The sequence below is a fragment of the Sturnus vulgaris genome, chromosome 10, assembly GCF_052056855.1.
Source record: "Sturnus vulgaris isolate bStuVul1 chromosome 10, bStuVul1.hap1, whole genome shotgun sequence".
Lineage (NCBI taxonomy): Eukaryota > Metazoa > Chordata > Aves > Passeriformes > Sturnidae > Sturnus > Sturnus vulgaris.
In genome coordinates this window covers 13362271-13379066 of record NC_142252.1, presented here as the reverse complement: position 1 = coordinate 13379066, position 16796 = coordinate 13362271, and the positions used below count along the sequence as shown (strand labels likewise).

General features: G+C 55.0%; 1 protein-coding gene and 1 long non-coding RNA gene across 3 annotated transcripts in view; one reads left to right on the top strand and one right to left on the bottom strand.

Annotated features, from left to right (window-relative positions):
* The window catches only part of LOC148222659 (uncharacterized), a 46395-nt gene that overhangs the window by 7625 nt on the left and 21974 nt on the right, over positions 1–16796 (bottom strand). The gene's annotated exons all lie outside the window — the stretch shown is intronic.
* Positions 485–2694, top strand: FAM43A (family with sequence similarity 43 member A). Its single transcript, XM_014888831.2, has one exon. The coding sequence runs from the start codon at positions 713–715 to the stop codon at positions 1799–1801; it is 1089 nt and encodes a 362-aa protein (XP_014744317.1). The 5' UTR covers positions 485–712; the 3' UTR covers positions 1802–2694.

Here is a 16796-nt window from a genome sequence, read left to right as displayed (position 1 = left end):
TCCATGGCACACCCTGGCGGGGCCGGCAGCTGAGGTTGGGGCTCTCCTGGCCGTGGGATCTCCCAGAGCGTGGGGTCCCGCAGCGGCCTTGGGATTTTTAGCAGTTTAAGGGGATTTGGGGGCAGACGGATCCCCCAGGGTGCCCTCTCCATTCTCCCCGCCCGTGCTGACGAAAGCTGCAGGAGAGCGCGATGGCACCCGCTCTCCGCACATGGCCGTGGGCAGAGAGGCGGGGCGGGACGGGGCGCACGGGGGTCCCCGCTCTCCCGCGCTGCGGCGGCACCGGCGAGTGTCCCCCGCTGGAGGCCGCGCTCCGCTGCGAGCGGGGAGGGGACAGGGGCCGCCCGGCAGGGCTGGCACCGCCCCGTGCCCGCCCCTGCCCGCCCCACGGCGCGACAGGGCCGGGGCTGGGGCTGGGGCCGGGGCCGGGGCCGGGGCGCCGCGGCGGGCGGCGCAGAGCGGCGGCGGCGGGCGGGCGGCGAGCAGCGAGCCGCCGGCTCGGCGGGCCCGGGCAGCGGGCGCTCCGCCCTCGGTGCGCGGGGCCTCCCCTCTCCGCGCCCGCGGAGCGCGGCGCCCGCCTATATCTACGGCCGCGGCGGCCCGGCGCCCGCAAGGATGTGAGGCGGGCGGGCAGCCCAGCCGCCGCCGCCGTGGCATGCCCCCCCGCGCCCGGAGCCGTCGGCGCGGCGCCTAGCCGCGGCTCCGCGGGGCCATGCTGCCCTGGAAGCGGAGCAAGGTGGAGCTGGCGGCGGGCGAGGCGCGGCGGCAGAGCAAGCCCAAGGGGTACGCGGTGAGCGTGCACTACTCGGCCCTCACCTCGCTGGCCCGCGCCTGCCCCGAGAGCGCCCTGCACCGCGTGGGCAGCATGTTCCGCTCCAAGCGGCGGAAATTTCGCGTCACCAGCGAAGACCCCACGTATACCGTGCTCTACCTAGGCAACGCCACTACCATCCAGTCCAAAGGTGAGGGCTGCACCGACCTGGCCGTCTGCAAGATTTGGAGCAAGAGCGAGGCGGGCCGGCAGGGCACCAAGATGAAGCTGACTATCAGCGCGCAGGGCATCCGTATGGCCCACGCCGAGGACAAGGGGCTGCGCCGGCCCGGCCACCTCTACCTGCTGCACCGGGTCACCTACTGCGTGGCCGACCCTCGCCTGCCCCGTGTCTTCGCCTGGATCTACCGCCACGAGCTGAAGCACAAGGCGGTGATGCTGCGCTGCCACGCCGTGCTAGTCTCCAAGCCCGAGAAGGCGAAGGCCATGGCCCTGCTGCTCTACCAGACTTCGGCCACAGCACTGGCCGAGTTCCGCCGGCTGAAGAAGCGGGACGACGCGCGGCACCAGCAGCAGCAGCTGGTGGGCGAGCAGAGCATCCCGCTGGTGCCTCTGCGGAAGCTGCTCAACGGGCAGTGCTGCTACAAGCCGCCGGTAGAGCGGAGCCGCAGCGCGCCCAAGCTGGGCTCCATCACAGAGGACCTACTGGGCGAGGAGCAGGAAGAGCGGGCCATGCACTGCGACTGCGAAGACATCCTGGAAGCGCTGGGCGAGCCCGAGGGCGAGCTGCTGCGCCCCAGCACCGGCCGCGGCGAGAGCCCAGAGCTGGGCCAGCTCCTCCGCGACCTGGGCGAGCTCAGCCTGGGAAACGACCTGCGCTCGCTGCGCGCCGACCTGCGCGTCCGCCGCCTGCTTTCTGGGGAAAGCACGGGCAGCGAGTCCTCCCTGGAGAGCGGCGGCACAGACGGGGCCGCCCCGCCCGGCAGCGACGCCGAGCAGCCGCCCCCCGGCGACCCCGAGACCGGCTGAACGCTCACTCGAGCCCATACGGGCGTGCGCGGTGCCGCCGAGGCGCACCGGGTTCCCTTCGGGAATGCACGGCCCCGCCGGGGCGCACCGAGTTCTTTCTGACCCCCTCGGGAGTTCACGGTCCCTGCCGGGAGTGCACGGCCCCAGCGGGGCGCACCGATTTCCCTCCGGGAATGCACGGTCCCTTCCGGGCGTGAGCGGCGCCGCAGGGGCGCACCGGGTTCCCTCCGGCCTCTCCTGAAGTGCACCGTCCTTTCCGGGCGTGCACGGCCCCACCGGGGCGCACCGGACCCCTCCGAGGCCCCTCGGGGAATTCGCGGTCCCGCTGGTTCCCCGCGGTGCCTCTGCGTCCCGCAGCATCCCGGCGAGCAGCCGCCCCTCCCGTGTCGGTGGCCGCCGGAGCCAGACCCCAACTCGCCGCGGCCCGAGGAGGGGAGGCGGCCGCGGGCTGTTTACCTCCGGCTCAGCCCTTGAAGATCTGCCAAATTCCTGGAATAGCTTTCCCCGGGGAGGGCGGCGGGAGGGAGGTGTTGCGCCTTGTTTACAGTCAGAAATCTCACATCCGAGAGGCCCCCCCACCGTTTTCTCCATTAAAGTCACTCCATCGTGCTGTCGTGTCCAAGAGGTTTGCACTGTTGTGAAGGGGTTTTTTTTTATTATTGTTTTTAAGTTAGACCTTTTTTTTTGGGCCCCGGTCCTGTCCCTGGTCTCAATGCTCTAGATCTTTTGCTGTGCAAAAGAAGACTACTTTGTGGCTGTTCACCTGTACATAGGGAAATGTATGCAAATACATTTTGTTATTTTTAAGAACACCACCATTGCGATCTCCTCTGTTTGCACATATGTGAAGAAAATAAAGATGACGGTAACTTAAACTGAGGTCACTGTGGCAATTTGGCCTCTGTGTGGATTCCTGTAAGGAGCTGGGGTGGAGATCCCTTGGGAAGTGTTGTAGGTGCAGGAGAGCACTGCACAAAAAGGCTGTTTCAAGCATCAAGCGTGATTCCCAAGCTCGCTGGAAATGTTACACTACAGGGAAACACTGGGCGCATAAGGACTCTTAAAAGGCACAGGGATGAGGTTTTTCTCTCCGCAGCCCGTAATTATGGGCAAGAAAGTGCACTCTGGCTGAATCCTAGTCTGGAGAAACCCAACTGTGGGGGCCCTGAGACTGCCCAGAGGTGAGGTGCCCCTCGCCTGGGCACTGGGGAAACTGCACAGTGTTAATGCCATCTGCATCCAGATGCTGCAGCTGGTCCCTCGTTCGCCGTGCCAGCCTGAGACAATTTTATAACCTCACCCAGGGTAAGCAGTGAAGTTGATTAGCCACGGGACTGCCGCGGTATTTTTAGCTGTAAATCTGTAAGTGGCAGGCTCCCAGGGCAGGAGAGATGTTCCGGTTTCATTTGTCCCCAAGTGGAGGTATCAATTAAGAGATAATTAATCTGGCATTTCTGATGTCTAAATGTTTTCCACTGTGCCTGTGCTGCAATCGGTGGAGTCGCAGGAATGTCAATGAAAAGCCCAACCAGCTGCCAGGGCCCGGCCACACTCCTTGTGCAAGGAGCCTGCATTGGAACTTGTAAATACCTCATTAAAACCCATTGCAAAATCTGCCATCACACCAGCGAGGCCATTGTCTCAGTATGAATCAGTCAGAGGAGGAAGGCACCGTAGTGTGACTTTCATGGGAAGGGGCGATGGGTAGAGGGCACCTTCTTGCCCAGGCACCTTCTTGCCTTGTGATGGGCAGCGAGATGCAGCAGGTGACGGTGGCACTGCTGGATTTGAGCACACTAAGGCCGGCACTGCAGAGACACACCTTGCTAAAGAAATAGTGTGTCTTGCTGCTTTTCCTCAGACAAAGCTCCCTTTGCCTTTTCCAGAGAAGGGGCACGAAGGGGAAATGAAACACCAGGAGAGCTTATCCCAAAGTGCTTTCCCCAAGATGGGGCTTGCCAGACTGCCTGGCTGGCAGCAGGGAACCTTCAGCGCCCTGGGCTGAGTGCCCCCGGTCTATGCCCAGAGCTCTCTGTCACTGCTGCTCTCTCCCGGGGCAGAGGGAGCAGGCAGTGCTTGGAGCAGGGAGCAAGACCTGGGGAGCAGAGAGGGCACGCCGGGGGAGTCGCGGGGGTTAATTAACTAACCTCGGGTGTTGAATGACCGGGAGGTGTTTGCTTTGTGTCCTCCTCCGTGTGTGCTTAAAGGTAGTTAATGGCCTGAGCTTAGTCAATGCCTTTCCTCTCTCCAGAAGAGCCATCATATCTGCAACAGTGAGAAAAGGTTTTTATCGCATGCCAGAGCTAAAAGCACAATTCCCTGAGCAGCAGTAACAGCAGCCAGGGCCTGAAGCGTTTCCCCTTGAAGCCATTAGCAGGGCTACTGTGCAGTTTCCTTAGAGGACTGCGTAGATCATTAGCCGTAGAGTCCAAATCCCTTTGTGCCCGGGATATTTTGGTACTAGAACCGTAGAAAAAAATGTCATATGTACATCTGCAGTGCTGGTGTGAGGTTATTCACGTGTGTTTAGCTGCCCTGCCCTCCCCATAGCAGCATGCCTGGGCCTGCAAATGAGAACAAGTGCATGTGAGGAGAAGAAGGTAATTTTATTTTCCATACAGCAAGTTTGAAGGAACATCTTCCTAGAGAAAGGAGAGGAGGAGAGAGCGAGACTTTCTCTCCAAAAGATTTGAGTAAAAGGCTGAGCTGCTGCTGTTTTATCCCTTTTAAACAAGTAGATGCTTGCTAAGCTGAAAAGCCTACTGCTGGCTGATGGGCTGGTGTGGGGAGGTGCAGCAGGGATTTGGGAAAGGCCTGTTCCCATATGTAGAGGACAAACTGTCCTATAGTCTCTGCTCGGTGACAGGGCTGCTGCCCACTGACCGTGTCCTACGGAGCGTGGCACTGCCCCTGCTCGGGCTGTTGGCAGAGACGTTCCCTGTCCATCAGGCTCCATCCTGATCAGGCTCCATCCATCAGCACTAACTCAGCCTTACAGCTGGGGATGGTGAATCAGCCCCTGACGCAGCGGAGGCTTGAGGGCTGCGCAAAGAACAGCACAGGCTCTGAAACTGCTCCCCAGGAGCCAGCAGCCTCATCCCACCGCTGCTTTCCCAAGGACAGGCAGGCAAAGGGAAAGCAGAGGCAGCCCAGTATCTCTGCCAGTAGGTTTGAACTGTGGGGGAAGAAGTAAAATGCGGGAAATGTGTTTGCAGAATTACATGTCAAGCATTGCTATCTGCCCCAGTGCAAATCACTGCCTTGCCCAGGCTCATAGTGGGCCAGCCAAGGTTTCCAGCACAGCAAGGTAGAATGCTGAGCTTCACACCTCTCTGACCCAGCAGGCAGTGTGATGAATTGGCCAGAAAATACCTATAACAAACAACACAACACTAGGAAAGGCAATGATCCTGCTCTGAGCCCGACACATGGAGCTGATGCTTTGGCAAGTCAGCTTACGAGCTGCACCAGGTGCCTGAGGTTCCCTGAGTGTGTTATGGCTAAATAGAGCATGTGATTATTCCAGGCAACAATGATGGCTCACAGAATATGAAGAGATTAAGGGGAAAAGAGCCCTTTTTGCTAATACTATTTATTGACTGCAAATGAGGCTGAGGGGGGACCACACAAATGTGGAAGTGTTGGCAGGATCCCATGTACTACTTCTTGTTTTTCTCTTGTCCTTCTCCCACCTTTAGGTCTTCCTCATCCACAACAGGAAAAAATATGATGTGCAACCATAAAAATTAGCCAGTGGTCAAGTGGAATGAACCAAGTCCTGAAATGACTTTTAGCCTAGATTGTAGCACTGATTTAGATTCAGAATTATTTGCAGTTTAGTTTGGAGATGTGCCTTGCACAGGGCACATCCAGTTTGCCTGAATGGGGGGATGATGTGGGAGCTGCTGGCTGAGGGGCTGCTTTGGACTCTTGGAGTGAAATCTTGCTGAATGGCACCAGGTGAGTGGTGAAAACCTCTTCCTTTTGGGGAGCTACAGGCAATACTCAGTATCAAGTACAACCCTGGGACAGTTCCAAGTCACCTTCAGCACACACACTGTGAATCTCAGAGAAGCAGGAAGGCGTCAGGATTTCCTCCTTGGCGCTGTGTTGGAGAAGAGCAGTTGACCTGTCCCACTGTTGTTACTCATGCCCAAGGCATCACAATTGGCCCATTGCCCAATTCTTGGCCATCACACATTATTCAGTGGGGAAAAGATCCCCAGTTTTCAAGAGGGGAAAGGTACAGGGCAGACAACCTACTGTCAAACTCTCCAAGGGATTGTGGGTGACAGCACTGCACAGCCCCTGGTTTTCTTGGGTGAGGGTGGGCAGGGTCCCACTGATGATGAAGAAAACTGGTGTGCTGGAAGGAGGGTGCAGTGCCAGCCGGCTATGCCTCGCCTCCTGCTTCTCCTGGAGCTGGGAAGAAAAAAGCCCTGCATTTCCAAGGTCAGCAGCAGCCCCAGCTCCCGCAGAGCTCATGTGCTGTGAAGGCGTCTCCCCCTCCTCACCCCAGCCGCTGGTAGCAGCAGGGGCTGTTTTCCTCAGCAGCTGGAAGGAGATGATGTGCAAGGACAGGAATGTGAGGGCAGGCAGCCAGGGCAGCGCAGGGACAGCGTGGGGTCCCAGAGGCCAGGCCAGGTCGGTTCATCTGCGGGGCTCAAAGAGCCCCATGGAGGAACTGAACCGGCCTGGCCTCCGACGTTCTGCTTCTCGCCACATCTCCATCACCCGCCCTAGACAAGATGACATCTGCAGCTTGCTGCCTGGTGCCCTGTAGGGGCCTGAATCTTGGTTAATGCCTGGCAAGGTGCATGAGCTGGGGGGAGCAGAATTGTCTACTGCTACAGCCCAGCAGGAAATCAAAGCTATGCATTCAGAAAACCATGACATTCCCCCTTGCCAGTGGGGACTCTGCCTGGTGGGAGGGCTGAGTGCTATGAAAACACTCAGAGAAACAGTTATATAATGAAGGACAAGGTCCTAATCCAGCCCTTGGCTCGACCACGCAGTTCTGGAAGGAGCTGAGCTCCAGGCTGCAGCTGTCCAGCACCCTCCAAGATCCAACCCTGGTCCGTGCTGCTGCTGGGGGGTGGAGGTGGGAGAAAGGCTGCAGAATGCTTTTTCCCAAGCTGGGAAATATTCTGCATGCTCAGACGTGGTAAGCCAGAGCACAGCTCCCATCTGTGGGCTTAAATCAAGTCCATTTGATGGTAGGAACTGGGCAAAGTCTGGAACAAGACAGCCCAGGACTGATGAAGGTCAGGGTTTGCTAGCTGTAGGCATTTCAGCTTTCATGGCACTGCCCAGATGTCTTGGGTGGTACATCATGGTATACATCATCTGTCCCTATGCCCCAAATAGGGGCATATGTCCTCAAACATATGTTCTCTACTCTGTGGGAGGGACCCCGGAGAGCTGGTCACAGTAAAGGGCTTTGCCTCCTCCCTTATTGTCCTGCTCTGAAATGGAGGGCAGCTGGCCAGCCTGCCTCATGCCGCTGGTCCTGCTGCCACCCCACTAAGAGGGGTGACATGCTTAGTGTCACATCTGGGTCTGGAAATCCCTGCTGCCCTGGCACAGGCGGGCAGGGGGGACACAAGGAAAAGGCTCTGGATGGGATTCATGGCTCCTCCCGCAGCTCTGTGAAGTTGCATGCAGTCTGCTCGGATGCATGAACAAGCTGAACTGTGACATTAATTAGAGCTGACAGTGTTCCTGGAGGGAGCTGGCAAAGCAGCAGCACCAAAGCTGCTGCTGCTGGGTCTTTGTGCAGAGCCAGGCTCTGCACCAGGCTGGCCTGGCCGTGCCATGCCCCTTCAGTGGGCACCCCACACTGGGATTTGTGCTCACTTCAGCTCCATAGATCACAGTGGGAGGTACATCCTCAGCCCCAAGGGACAGGAGAGGCAGTGCCCAAGTCCAGCCCCACTGAGCATCTGCCCAGCATTGCTCTGCCCTTTCCAGCCAGCACTGACTGCTGCTGGGCACTGCCTTTCCCAGTCCTGCACACTTCCCTCTGGCTCTCCCCTCATATTGTGGCTCTTTGCCCCCAAAGTGCTCTGCCCTTGGCACCACTGTTTCTCACAAGCTCTTTTCCCATCCCAATTTCCTGCTGAGTAAGAACTGCCACTTGCTGCTGTTTCACAGATGCCATTGAGGATTGCCTGCACTGGAGCACAGTGCAGGCAGCCCAGAGCAGTCAGGGTTCTTCCTCCACTGGGCAGGGAATAGTTAATGGAATTAGGATGAAAAGTTGATATAAATAATTTGGTAGCTCCTGTAGGAAGATTGCAATTTAGCTTAATTATCATAATTACATTTTCAATCTCTCTGCTAATACTTATGAAACAATAGAGTCAAGTGTGAATGCAGCTGCCTGCATTTCCTACCAGTGACTTCTCATTCTTCTGCTTAAAACAAGTCCATGGGGACATTGAACCAAGCAGCAGGAACTACAGGTAAGGATGTGGTATTTCCCCAGTACCTTGTTTTGGGCATTGGGAAGCCTCATTCCCCTCTGCCTGGCACAGGGATTGTAACTTCACCTCCAGGATCAGCAATATGATTGTCTGAAACTAGCCCACTTGGGTGTAAAAATATCATCTCCTCTGCTGGAAGTGGAGGCAAATAGTCTGGAAATATTTCTTTCTGAGCAGGGAGACCCACACTTTCTTTGCCCAGTCTGTGGTTGAGGGCCGCCAGAAGTAGCTCCATCCATGTTCGTGGTGGCCCAGGAGATGAGACCAGTGCAAACAGAGAGCCAGACCTAGGCAGCTGCTGGGCAGGATGGTTCTTTTGCACCAGCTAATCAAAGCTGAGTGTTAGTGATGGCTTCTGAACATGGCAAGACCATGTTTGCCCTGCAGCCTGCTCCTGCCTTTGCTCACTGGGAAGAAATGGATATTTCTCAGCAGCAGAGGCAGGTTCTGGGGTCTGTGCCCTGCCCACTGCCTTCTCTGGGGGTCCCAGCAGAGCCTGACCAAAAGGTGTCTTGCCAGGGCCCCAGCAACAACAAGAACTGTGGCCAGGAGGCAAATGAGCAAGGGGAGGATGCAGCCACAGAGAGCTGAGTATGTGCTACTTCCAGCGTGCACAGATGCCTGAGGAGCTCCCAGGGCCATGGGAAGTCCTTCCCAGCATCTGCCTTCATTTGAGATGCAGCACACAACACACAGGTCTCTACACTGCTCTGCCCTTGGCTCAGCAGCAGCAGCTCCACCCCATGTCCCAGTGTCCCCTCAGGCATCCCCAATACCTCCACACATCCAGCTCTGATCAAAGCAGGACTGGGGCAGGTGTATGAGTTCAGGCCCCCTCAGGGCAGTCTGCCACTATCCTTGCAGGTTTCACTGTCCTGCCACAGTGCTCCGGCAAGCTGTGGGTTGAGAACTGAGCCGCTTATCTTTAGTGCTGCTCTGATCTAATTTTACTTTCTTAAGCAATGCCCAGGCTTTAGAGAGTATCTTGTAATGCAAAGGCTCTGCATGGCAAGGAGGGGAGTCCCTGCACTAATGCAGTAGTTATCCCACATACACCAGTACAGCAGTTATCCAGTATACAGCAGTTATCATGCTGTACATCCGTTTACATGCACCAGTATAGCAGTTATCCCACATGCACTGGTACAGCAGTTATTCCCCATGCATGACTTTGCTGCTAAAACCCTCTGGCTGCACTGCTGGCTCAGCAGATTTCCAGCAGAGCATACAGCATGGTCCAGCTGTGCAGGAGACTTGAGGTCCACCAGGGTCTGCTGGAGCTGGTAGTCACTGTGAGATCTGCATTCTCTCTGTTTGGACTCCCAGCACAATCCCATAAAGATATTTTGGTTACTGCTGCTTTGAAGTAAGCTGAATCCCTGCCTCTTCACAGCTCTCACTGCTGTTACCAAAGAGAGAAACACCAAGGAAATCAGGCTGCCACCAGAGAGGCAGAGGAGCAAGGACCACTACAGGCAAAGGGTATTGCAAGGGCGTTGTGCAGCCATAGTAAGACTGAGAGTCCTTATTGCACCTCTGGGCTGGCCTAGAGATAAGGTTCATCAGTCAGACCATCGATGTTCATTATTTCTGCTCCCCAGTCTGGACTTCCAGCACTTGGGATGGGACCTGAACTCAGGTGCACTCCACGGCCGTGCAGCCTCCCTGTGAAAGCAGTTTCATGTACACTTGCACTCATGTGCTCCCAAAGCACTTCTGTAAGTAAAGCTCTGCAGAAGGCTATTTTAGGAACCAACATGACTCTCCCTAATGTCAGGACCAATTAGTTATATCCTGCAAAGGGAAAAAAAGTCTACTAAAGCCAGCTCTGGTGGGACAATGACATTAAGACGTTCCAGGTGCTCATCTGGGTTCCCCAAGCAAACCAGGAGCTAAACATAGCCCTGGGAAAGTGGCAGGAGGGGGTGGCTGCTGTCCTCTGCACTGAGGTCTCCTAGGGCAGTCATCTCCTGCATGGTTCATCTCTTCTCTTTTGTACCCTGACCTTCCCTTGTTCTGCCTCCGTGCAGACTACAGCTCCTGCACTAGGGCCACAGCTGAGATCAGTCTGAGCTCGTTTTTGTGGGCTTGGTACATGCTTTATTCCACTTGACCAGTCCATCATATCTCCGTGTCATTTTCCAAGGAAATACCCATTTGAAGAAAAAAGAGGAAAAAAAAATTAGTCAAAATAGTGAGAGACAGAGAATTTTAGGCATTTCATATTCTCATTGTCCTCCCTCACAATGGTATTATCCTTCTCTAAATAGATGCTGAGCTGAAGACATAACAACACCCTACTTCCCCCAAATAACTCAAGTGTAACAAACGCAGGAAGTTTGAAGGGGCTGGAGCAGAGCTGTGGCCAGACAGGAGCCTGGGCACCCCCATGGGTTCCCTGGGGCCACGGGGCTTCACAGGACTGGCAGCTGAGCTGCAGTGAGCCAAGGCCCAGGGTCTTGCCCTCATGAAATAGGGGCTGCTGCCCTTGCACTGCAAAAGAGCTGATATGGAAGCTCCCATGTCTGGTCCTGCTGCTGTCCCCCTCCCTAGGAAAGCACCAGCAGGGCAGCCCTGAAGCGTGGCAAAGGCAGCAGGAGGGACACAGACTCCACAGCCCATCATGGCTCGGTCCTGAAAGCTGGTGGTGGTGGGCTGGCCCGTCTGCCCCTGGCACGGTGCAGCCCACTGGGAGCATCTGCCAGCCAGAACAGCCCTGGTGTCAGTGCCTGCCATGTGTGATGGGAAAGAAATCTGTGGCCCCTGGCTGGGTGCAGCTGAGTTGTGCCTGCTGCACTGTGGGCAGCCCTGCTGCTCCCACCGTGCCATCATGGGGTGACAGGACACCCCAGTCCTGAGCAGCTGCCACAGTAAGTTGTCTTGTATGGGGGCTTGAGGTTCCCCTGCCACATCTGTGTGCTGTGGGGACAGCACTCCCTGCCCTCTTCCCAAAGCTGAGGTGACATTCTCTCTCCCAGGCAAGTGCCAAGCCTCACCAAGTACCTGGGGCTGTGCTGGGACCCCAGCAGGAGCTGTTTTATCAGGACCAGGGTTATCACATGCAGGGGCAAAGCCCCTGGCAAGAGCCACACTGAGACAGGCAGACGTGGTTTGTCCCGGGGGAAGAGGCAGCCTCTCCAGACATCACCTGCCTGCAATCCCTGCAAGCCTTGACCAGGTTCAGCTCAGAGCAAGGCACAGAAGATGTTCTACTGAAGTCACAGTATTTCAGCAACTTTTCACAATTGCCTTTAATGACAGAGCCATCAGTAAGGCACTGGAGTACAATGAGACCTTCCCTCCCTGAGGAATACTGCTAACTGAAACCAAAGCACAGAGGCAGGGAAATTGCTTGATGAAGTAGTTTGGTAATTGTGAAAAAGAAGAACTTGTTTTCTTTGTCTTGCAACAGCAAATTGCACAACATGACCTGCAGTGGCTTCAGCTCGTCAGGTTTGAGGAGGAGGTTGTGGGGTGATTTAAAATCCACACTGTGAGGAGGGAAATGGCTCCGAGCCTGCAATGGACTGTGTTGTGTCTATAGGGAATGTGGCAGTGGGTGATTGAGGTGGCAGTGATTGTGTTTGGTTTCCTATTCAGGTGCCCTGCCTGGGCATGGGCGAGCTCTCCTCTCTTGTTTGGGGGTCAGTTTAGAGAGGACCTGGCTCAGCCTCAGGGCTTGCCTTTATTCCCAGGGTAAGGTGAGCTAACGGCCCACAGATGCATTAAGCAAGACGAGCTTTTATGAGCTCATTTTGTCGGGTTGTTTTAAGAACCGTAATGGTGATGATGACTTTCAGCCTTGTAACATAAAAATACTCTTTGTCGAGGTGAAGAGATGCTCTGCAAGTCAATCCAAGGTGGAAGGAGAAGAAAAGTGACTAGGAGAGGTCAGTCAGGAATAATTACTTGTCCTGATGTCATCCCTAGGTACCCCAGGCCCAGACATGAGCTGGATGTGCTCAAAAATAGATAGTGCTGAGAGGAACCAGCAGCAGATATCAGAAAGAGCCCAGGTCAGGAGAGCAAACCCAATCTGAAGTCCCTCTCCTTCCCCTCTTCTGATTCCTTCCCTCCCCAGGTGCTGCTGCCTCATCCTGCCTTTGTCATTCAGATGCAAATGGGAATGCTCCATGAGGCAAAGGCCGCTGACACCTTACATTTGATTCAACTCACAGAAGTCTACTGGGTGCTAGGAGGAAAACAGAAAAAATAATCCCACAAAAATCCTCCTCTTTGTTTTGTCCCAGTTTTAAATGGCAAAATCTGTGCTTTGTTCTCAGCTATTGTTGCAAAATTGAACCACTTTCAGCCTCTCACCTTACTTGCTTACATGGGCTGCCTCTATGCAGAGCTGCTGAGTACAGCATGGAATGAGAGCCCTCGCTTGCCCTAGAAACCTGGAATGTGTGAACCTTGTTAAAATGCACATGGGGAGCTGGGCTTTCAAGTGGACTGAAGCCAAAAGCCAGCGAGCCCCCAAAGGACGCTGTGTGTCTGTTCCCAAGACTGTGGCTGTTCCAAGGAGCACACCTCCAGCTGAGAGACACACTGTACCTGACAGTCAATGCCTCCCAGTAACAGCCCTGGCCTAGAAATAGCTCCGTGCTAGATGATGCTCTCGAGAGACTGATGAATGCTGCTGACTCTCTGCAGCATCCCAGCAGCTGGCTCCTGCCTGGTCTCACCTTCCCTTGGCTCACCAGCACCAGGCCCTTCTTTGAGGGCCTGCAGCACCTTTGTCTGATGAGCGCTGAATTTTGCTCAGCTGGGATGGAGTGAAAACATCTTTGGTTCTGCAAACATTGCAGGCACATTAACCTCCCCTGGGGCTCTGCCTGCCTGAGCAAATCCAGCATGCAGAGCTGCCAGGATAGTGTTTCTCTTTCTGTTTGGAGATGTGACCCTGGGAAGGGAATGAGCTCTGTCGCTGCCTCCAGCTGGGAGAATGCCAGTGTTCAGCAGTGCCAGCTGGAAACTTACTGGTATCATCATGTCCTGCTCAGCCATGGGCTGCACACTATCACTGGACTCTGTGGGGCATGGGATACTGCAACAATGAGACCTGAGGCCAGTCCAGCCCCATTCCCAGTCCTCTATATACCCTGGGGCTGCTGCCACTCTGAGCTGGCTGTAGAGTGCTGTCCCCCAAGTCATCCCAGATCCTCCTTCATCCAGTGGCAGGTGGCTCTTGGAGAAGCCCTGGCCTCAGCCAGGAGCGAGGTGGTTGGTGAGCCCTGGATATGGGACAGCAAAGGTAATTGCAATCTACTCAGTTCCTCCTGCCATGCAGCCAGATCCATGCTCTTGGCTGCTGTGCAGGATCTCTGTGCTAAGCTGAACTTCATTTCCCAAGTGGCCACTGATTATCAATGATCAAAGGGAGCCCTTGCCCATGTGAGCAGTGCTCACCAGCAATTCTGCACAGCATGGCGACCTGCAGCTCTGGAGGGTCGAAGTCCAGAAAGCCATTCTCCTATCCATCCATCCATCCATCCATCCATCCATCCATCCATCCATCCATCCTTCTTCTCTCTCTGCAGAGAATGCAGGGATGCTCCTCCTCTCAGCAGGTAATGTAGGGAGGATAATTCACTTATGAAGTAATTTAGTGTAATTCCGAGTTATTAATACTGTGCTTTCTAATTCTTTTTAGGTTCTGTGTAATTGCTCCCCTGCTCTGACTCATGCTGTTCCAGGGAGTAAGAGCTGTGCACTGTATTAGCACTACCTGCAAGATGCATGAGCTCCATAGCTCCTGCCTAGACTGGCTGAAGGGATCCTCTCCTCTTCTTTCCACAGCAGACCCCGACCTGCTCCTGCAGTGCAGCAGGGACAGCCTGATCCCTGTAACCTGCTCCAGCTCATGGCCTCAGGCTCCTGCAGCAACACTGATTTCTCTGTAGTCACTCTACAGGGGAAGCAAAAAAGCTCCCTGGTGTCTGTTTTATCTGTGTCCATCTTAAGCACTGGATAAAGGAGTTGTTAGAGCTCAGCAGAAGGGTAATTACTTTCTTTTTACATGATTGAAATGAGAGTTATATGTGCAAAGCCATAAACTGTCTGATGCCCATCTGCTCTTGTTCACCCACAGTACCTTTCAAATAGTGTCCAAGATCAGCACCATGGGGACCTGATTTGCACCCAGAGATCTCCAGAGACCCCAAGCCTTACCCCTCCCCAGTTTGCTGCCCATTGCATTGCTGCCAGAGGCTCCAGCCCTCCATTCCAAGAGTTCATTGAGTGGCCACCATCCAAGCCTTCCCTCAAGAACAGGGCATTTTACTCAGTCACAGCTCTCATCTCTAACGGTCACGTATCCCATGCTGTGGGGGCTGGGGATGTGATATTCACACAACAGCTCTCATCATCTGACATCTGCAGTGACATGACAACGTTTCCACAGAGACCAGCACAGCACGTTTGGCACACTGCTAGGGCTGCCTCAGTTTCCCTTCTAGGTGGCTAAGTCAAGAGCTAGCAGCCCCATCCCTCTGTGCTCCCTCCATGGGAGAGCAGCAGTGACCCTGCCACGTTTCCTTTGGCTCCTGGATTCCATCACCCAGTCTGTGGGTTGGGGAGCCGTGACCTGCACCAGTCACCACATGCAGAGCCAGCAGGACTTGCAGGGGTGTGTGAGGAGGCATCTGACAGTGAGGCCAATGCCACCCTGCATTGCCACCCTCTGCCAGCCCCCTCCTTGGCAGGGCCTGGAGGCAGGGGATGCTCTGCCTGGGGCTGGCAGGTGTGGCAGCTGGAGATGTTTTAGGTAGCTGTCCAGAGGGTCTGCTGGGCAGCCAGGTTCCATGAGTTATTTATAAGCTACGGGAGGGAAGCAGTGATAAATAATACATTGGCACTCTCACATTCTGTGTGCATGTGTCTACAGATAAATATTTCATTCTGAAGGAATACACATAGACGACTGTTGATAAATAAAAATTGGAAAATGTTCTATTGGATGATTTTAAATATGTCTCTCCCCTTGCATCTGAAGAACATGGTGTACCTGGTGTACAGCACAAAGATGCTAATTTCCCTCAGCAGAGGCTGCCTAAAATGTATCACTGCAGCACACTGGGCATGGTGCCCAGTGTAGCACACACACCCCAGAAACATACGGCCCTGGCTTTTCCTTCCACACCATTATTTTAACATCACTTTTATAACAACACTATTCAAGCAGCTTTTCTAATTATACCTTGTACTGACTGGGCTCAGGACACAGCAGTCAGCCTTCTAAATATTAGCAGAGAGACCCAGAAGGCAGCACATTTGCTCTTGTAAGTATCATTGGAATTTGCAGTGTGCTCAGGCATGACTGGTAATGCCAAGCTTGTTACTGCTGTTTAATTAGGCAGGTGGCTTCTCCCATTGGGAAAACATGAGATACTGAGTGGGATGTGAGAAAACCCATGGGTCCCACCAGCCCTGCCAGCAGCATGGAGTTGCCATGTGCTGCTTCCTACACGTCTTGGGGACCCAGGGCACTCCTGGACTTGCAGGCAGCTGGAGGGAGGTGCAGCCCTCTCCCCAGGGAGCATCTGCCCTCAGTTCTTGCTGCTTGGAAAGCCCCAGAGCCCACGACCCAGGGCCAGCACTCACAGCGCCAAGGGCAGGTGAAGGAGTTGTTTTTCCCCTAAATATGGTTTCTAGAGCAGGTCGCTCCTGGCTGTCTCTGAATGCAGTGCTGGAATTGGATTTAGCAGGGTCATTGTTCAACTTGGCTTTCACAGAGAAGGCCATGGGCTGCAGATGTCCTGGCAGAAGCCTCTGGCACAGCCTGGGCAAGCAGCACACACCAGCAAACAACTGAGAGCCAATTAGACCGTGCCTGGCTGGTTCACCAGGAGACGCCTATGCAACATACTGACATATTTGGAATTTTTCCAGTGGCTGGATTTGGCTGCACTGACTTGTGATTTTTTATGAGTAACCCTGTTTTGTGCCCTGTTATCACAGCTGGGTGCTGTGCCATGCTGGCTCTGGTCCCAGCAGCATGCAGGAAGATGTCAGCACCCACTATACCATGCTTTGTGCCACCACCCAAAGCAACAACGAGGGATTTCCCACCTGGAAATCCCAGGGACTCGGCCAGGCTGCAGCAGCAGAGCTTGGCGGGGAGACTTTGATCATCGGCCAGGGCTTGTCCTCATCAGCGGTCCCAAGCAGGGATGCAGCACATCAAAGTGCAAGGAGGGATAGCTCCTGCTGAGCACAGCAGGGCTCCGTGCCACCAGAGACTGCCGCGGGCCCCTGGGAAAGGCACAGGGAGCCACTGCCCCAGGGAGGGGAGGCTCGGAGCAGCTGCGAGGCAAATCCAGGCTCAGGGAGAAAAACTAGGGGAGATGGTCCAAGGAAGGAAACAGAGCAAGGAGACAGTGGTGGGAATGCCAGTCAGGAGGCTGGTAGTGTGCCTCCAGGAGAGTGGCTCTTGCTTTCTGGAGCCATGAGACACCAAGTCACATGGGTTTGTCTTTAGTAGGGTTTGTCACCCTTCTCTTCCTCGT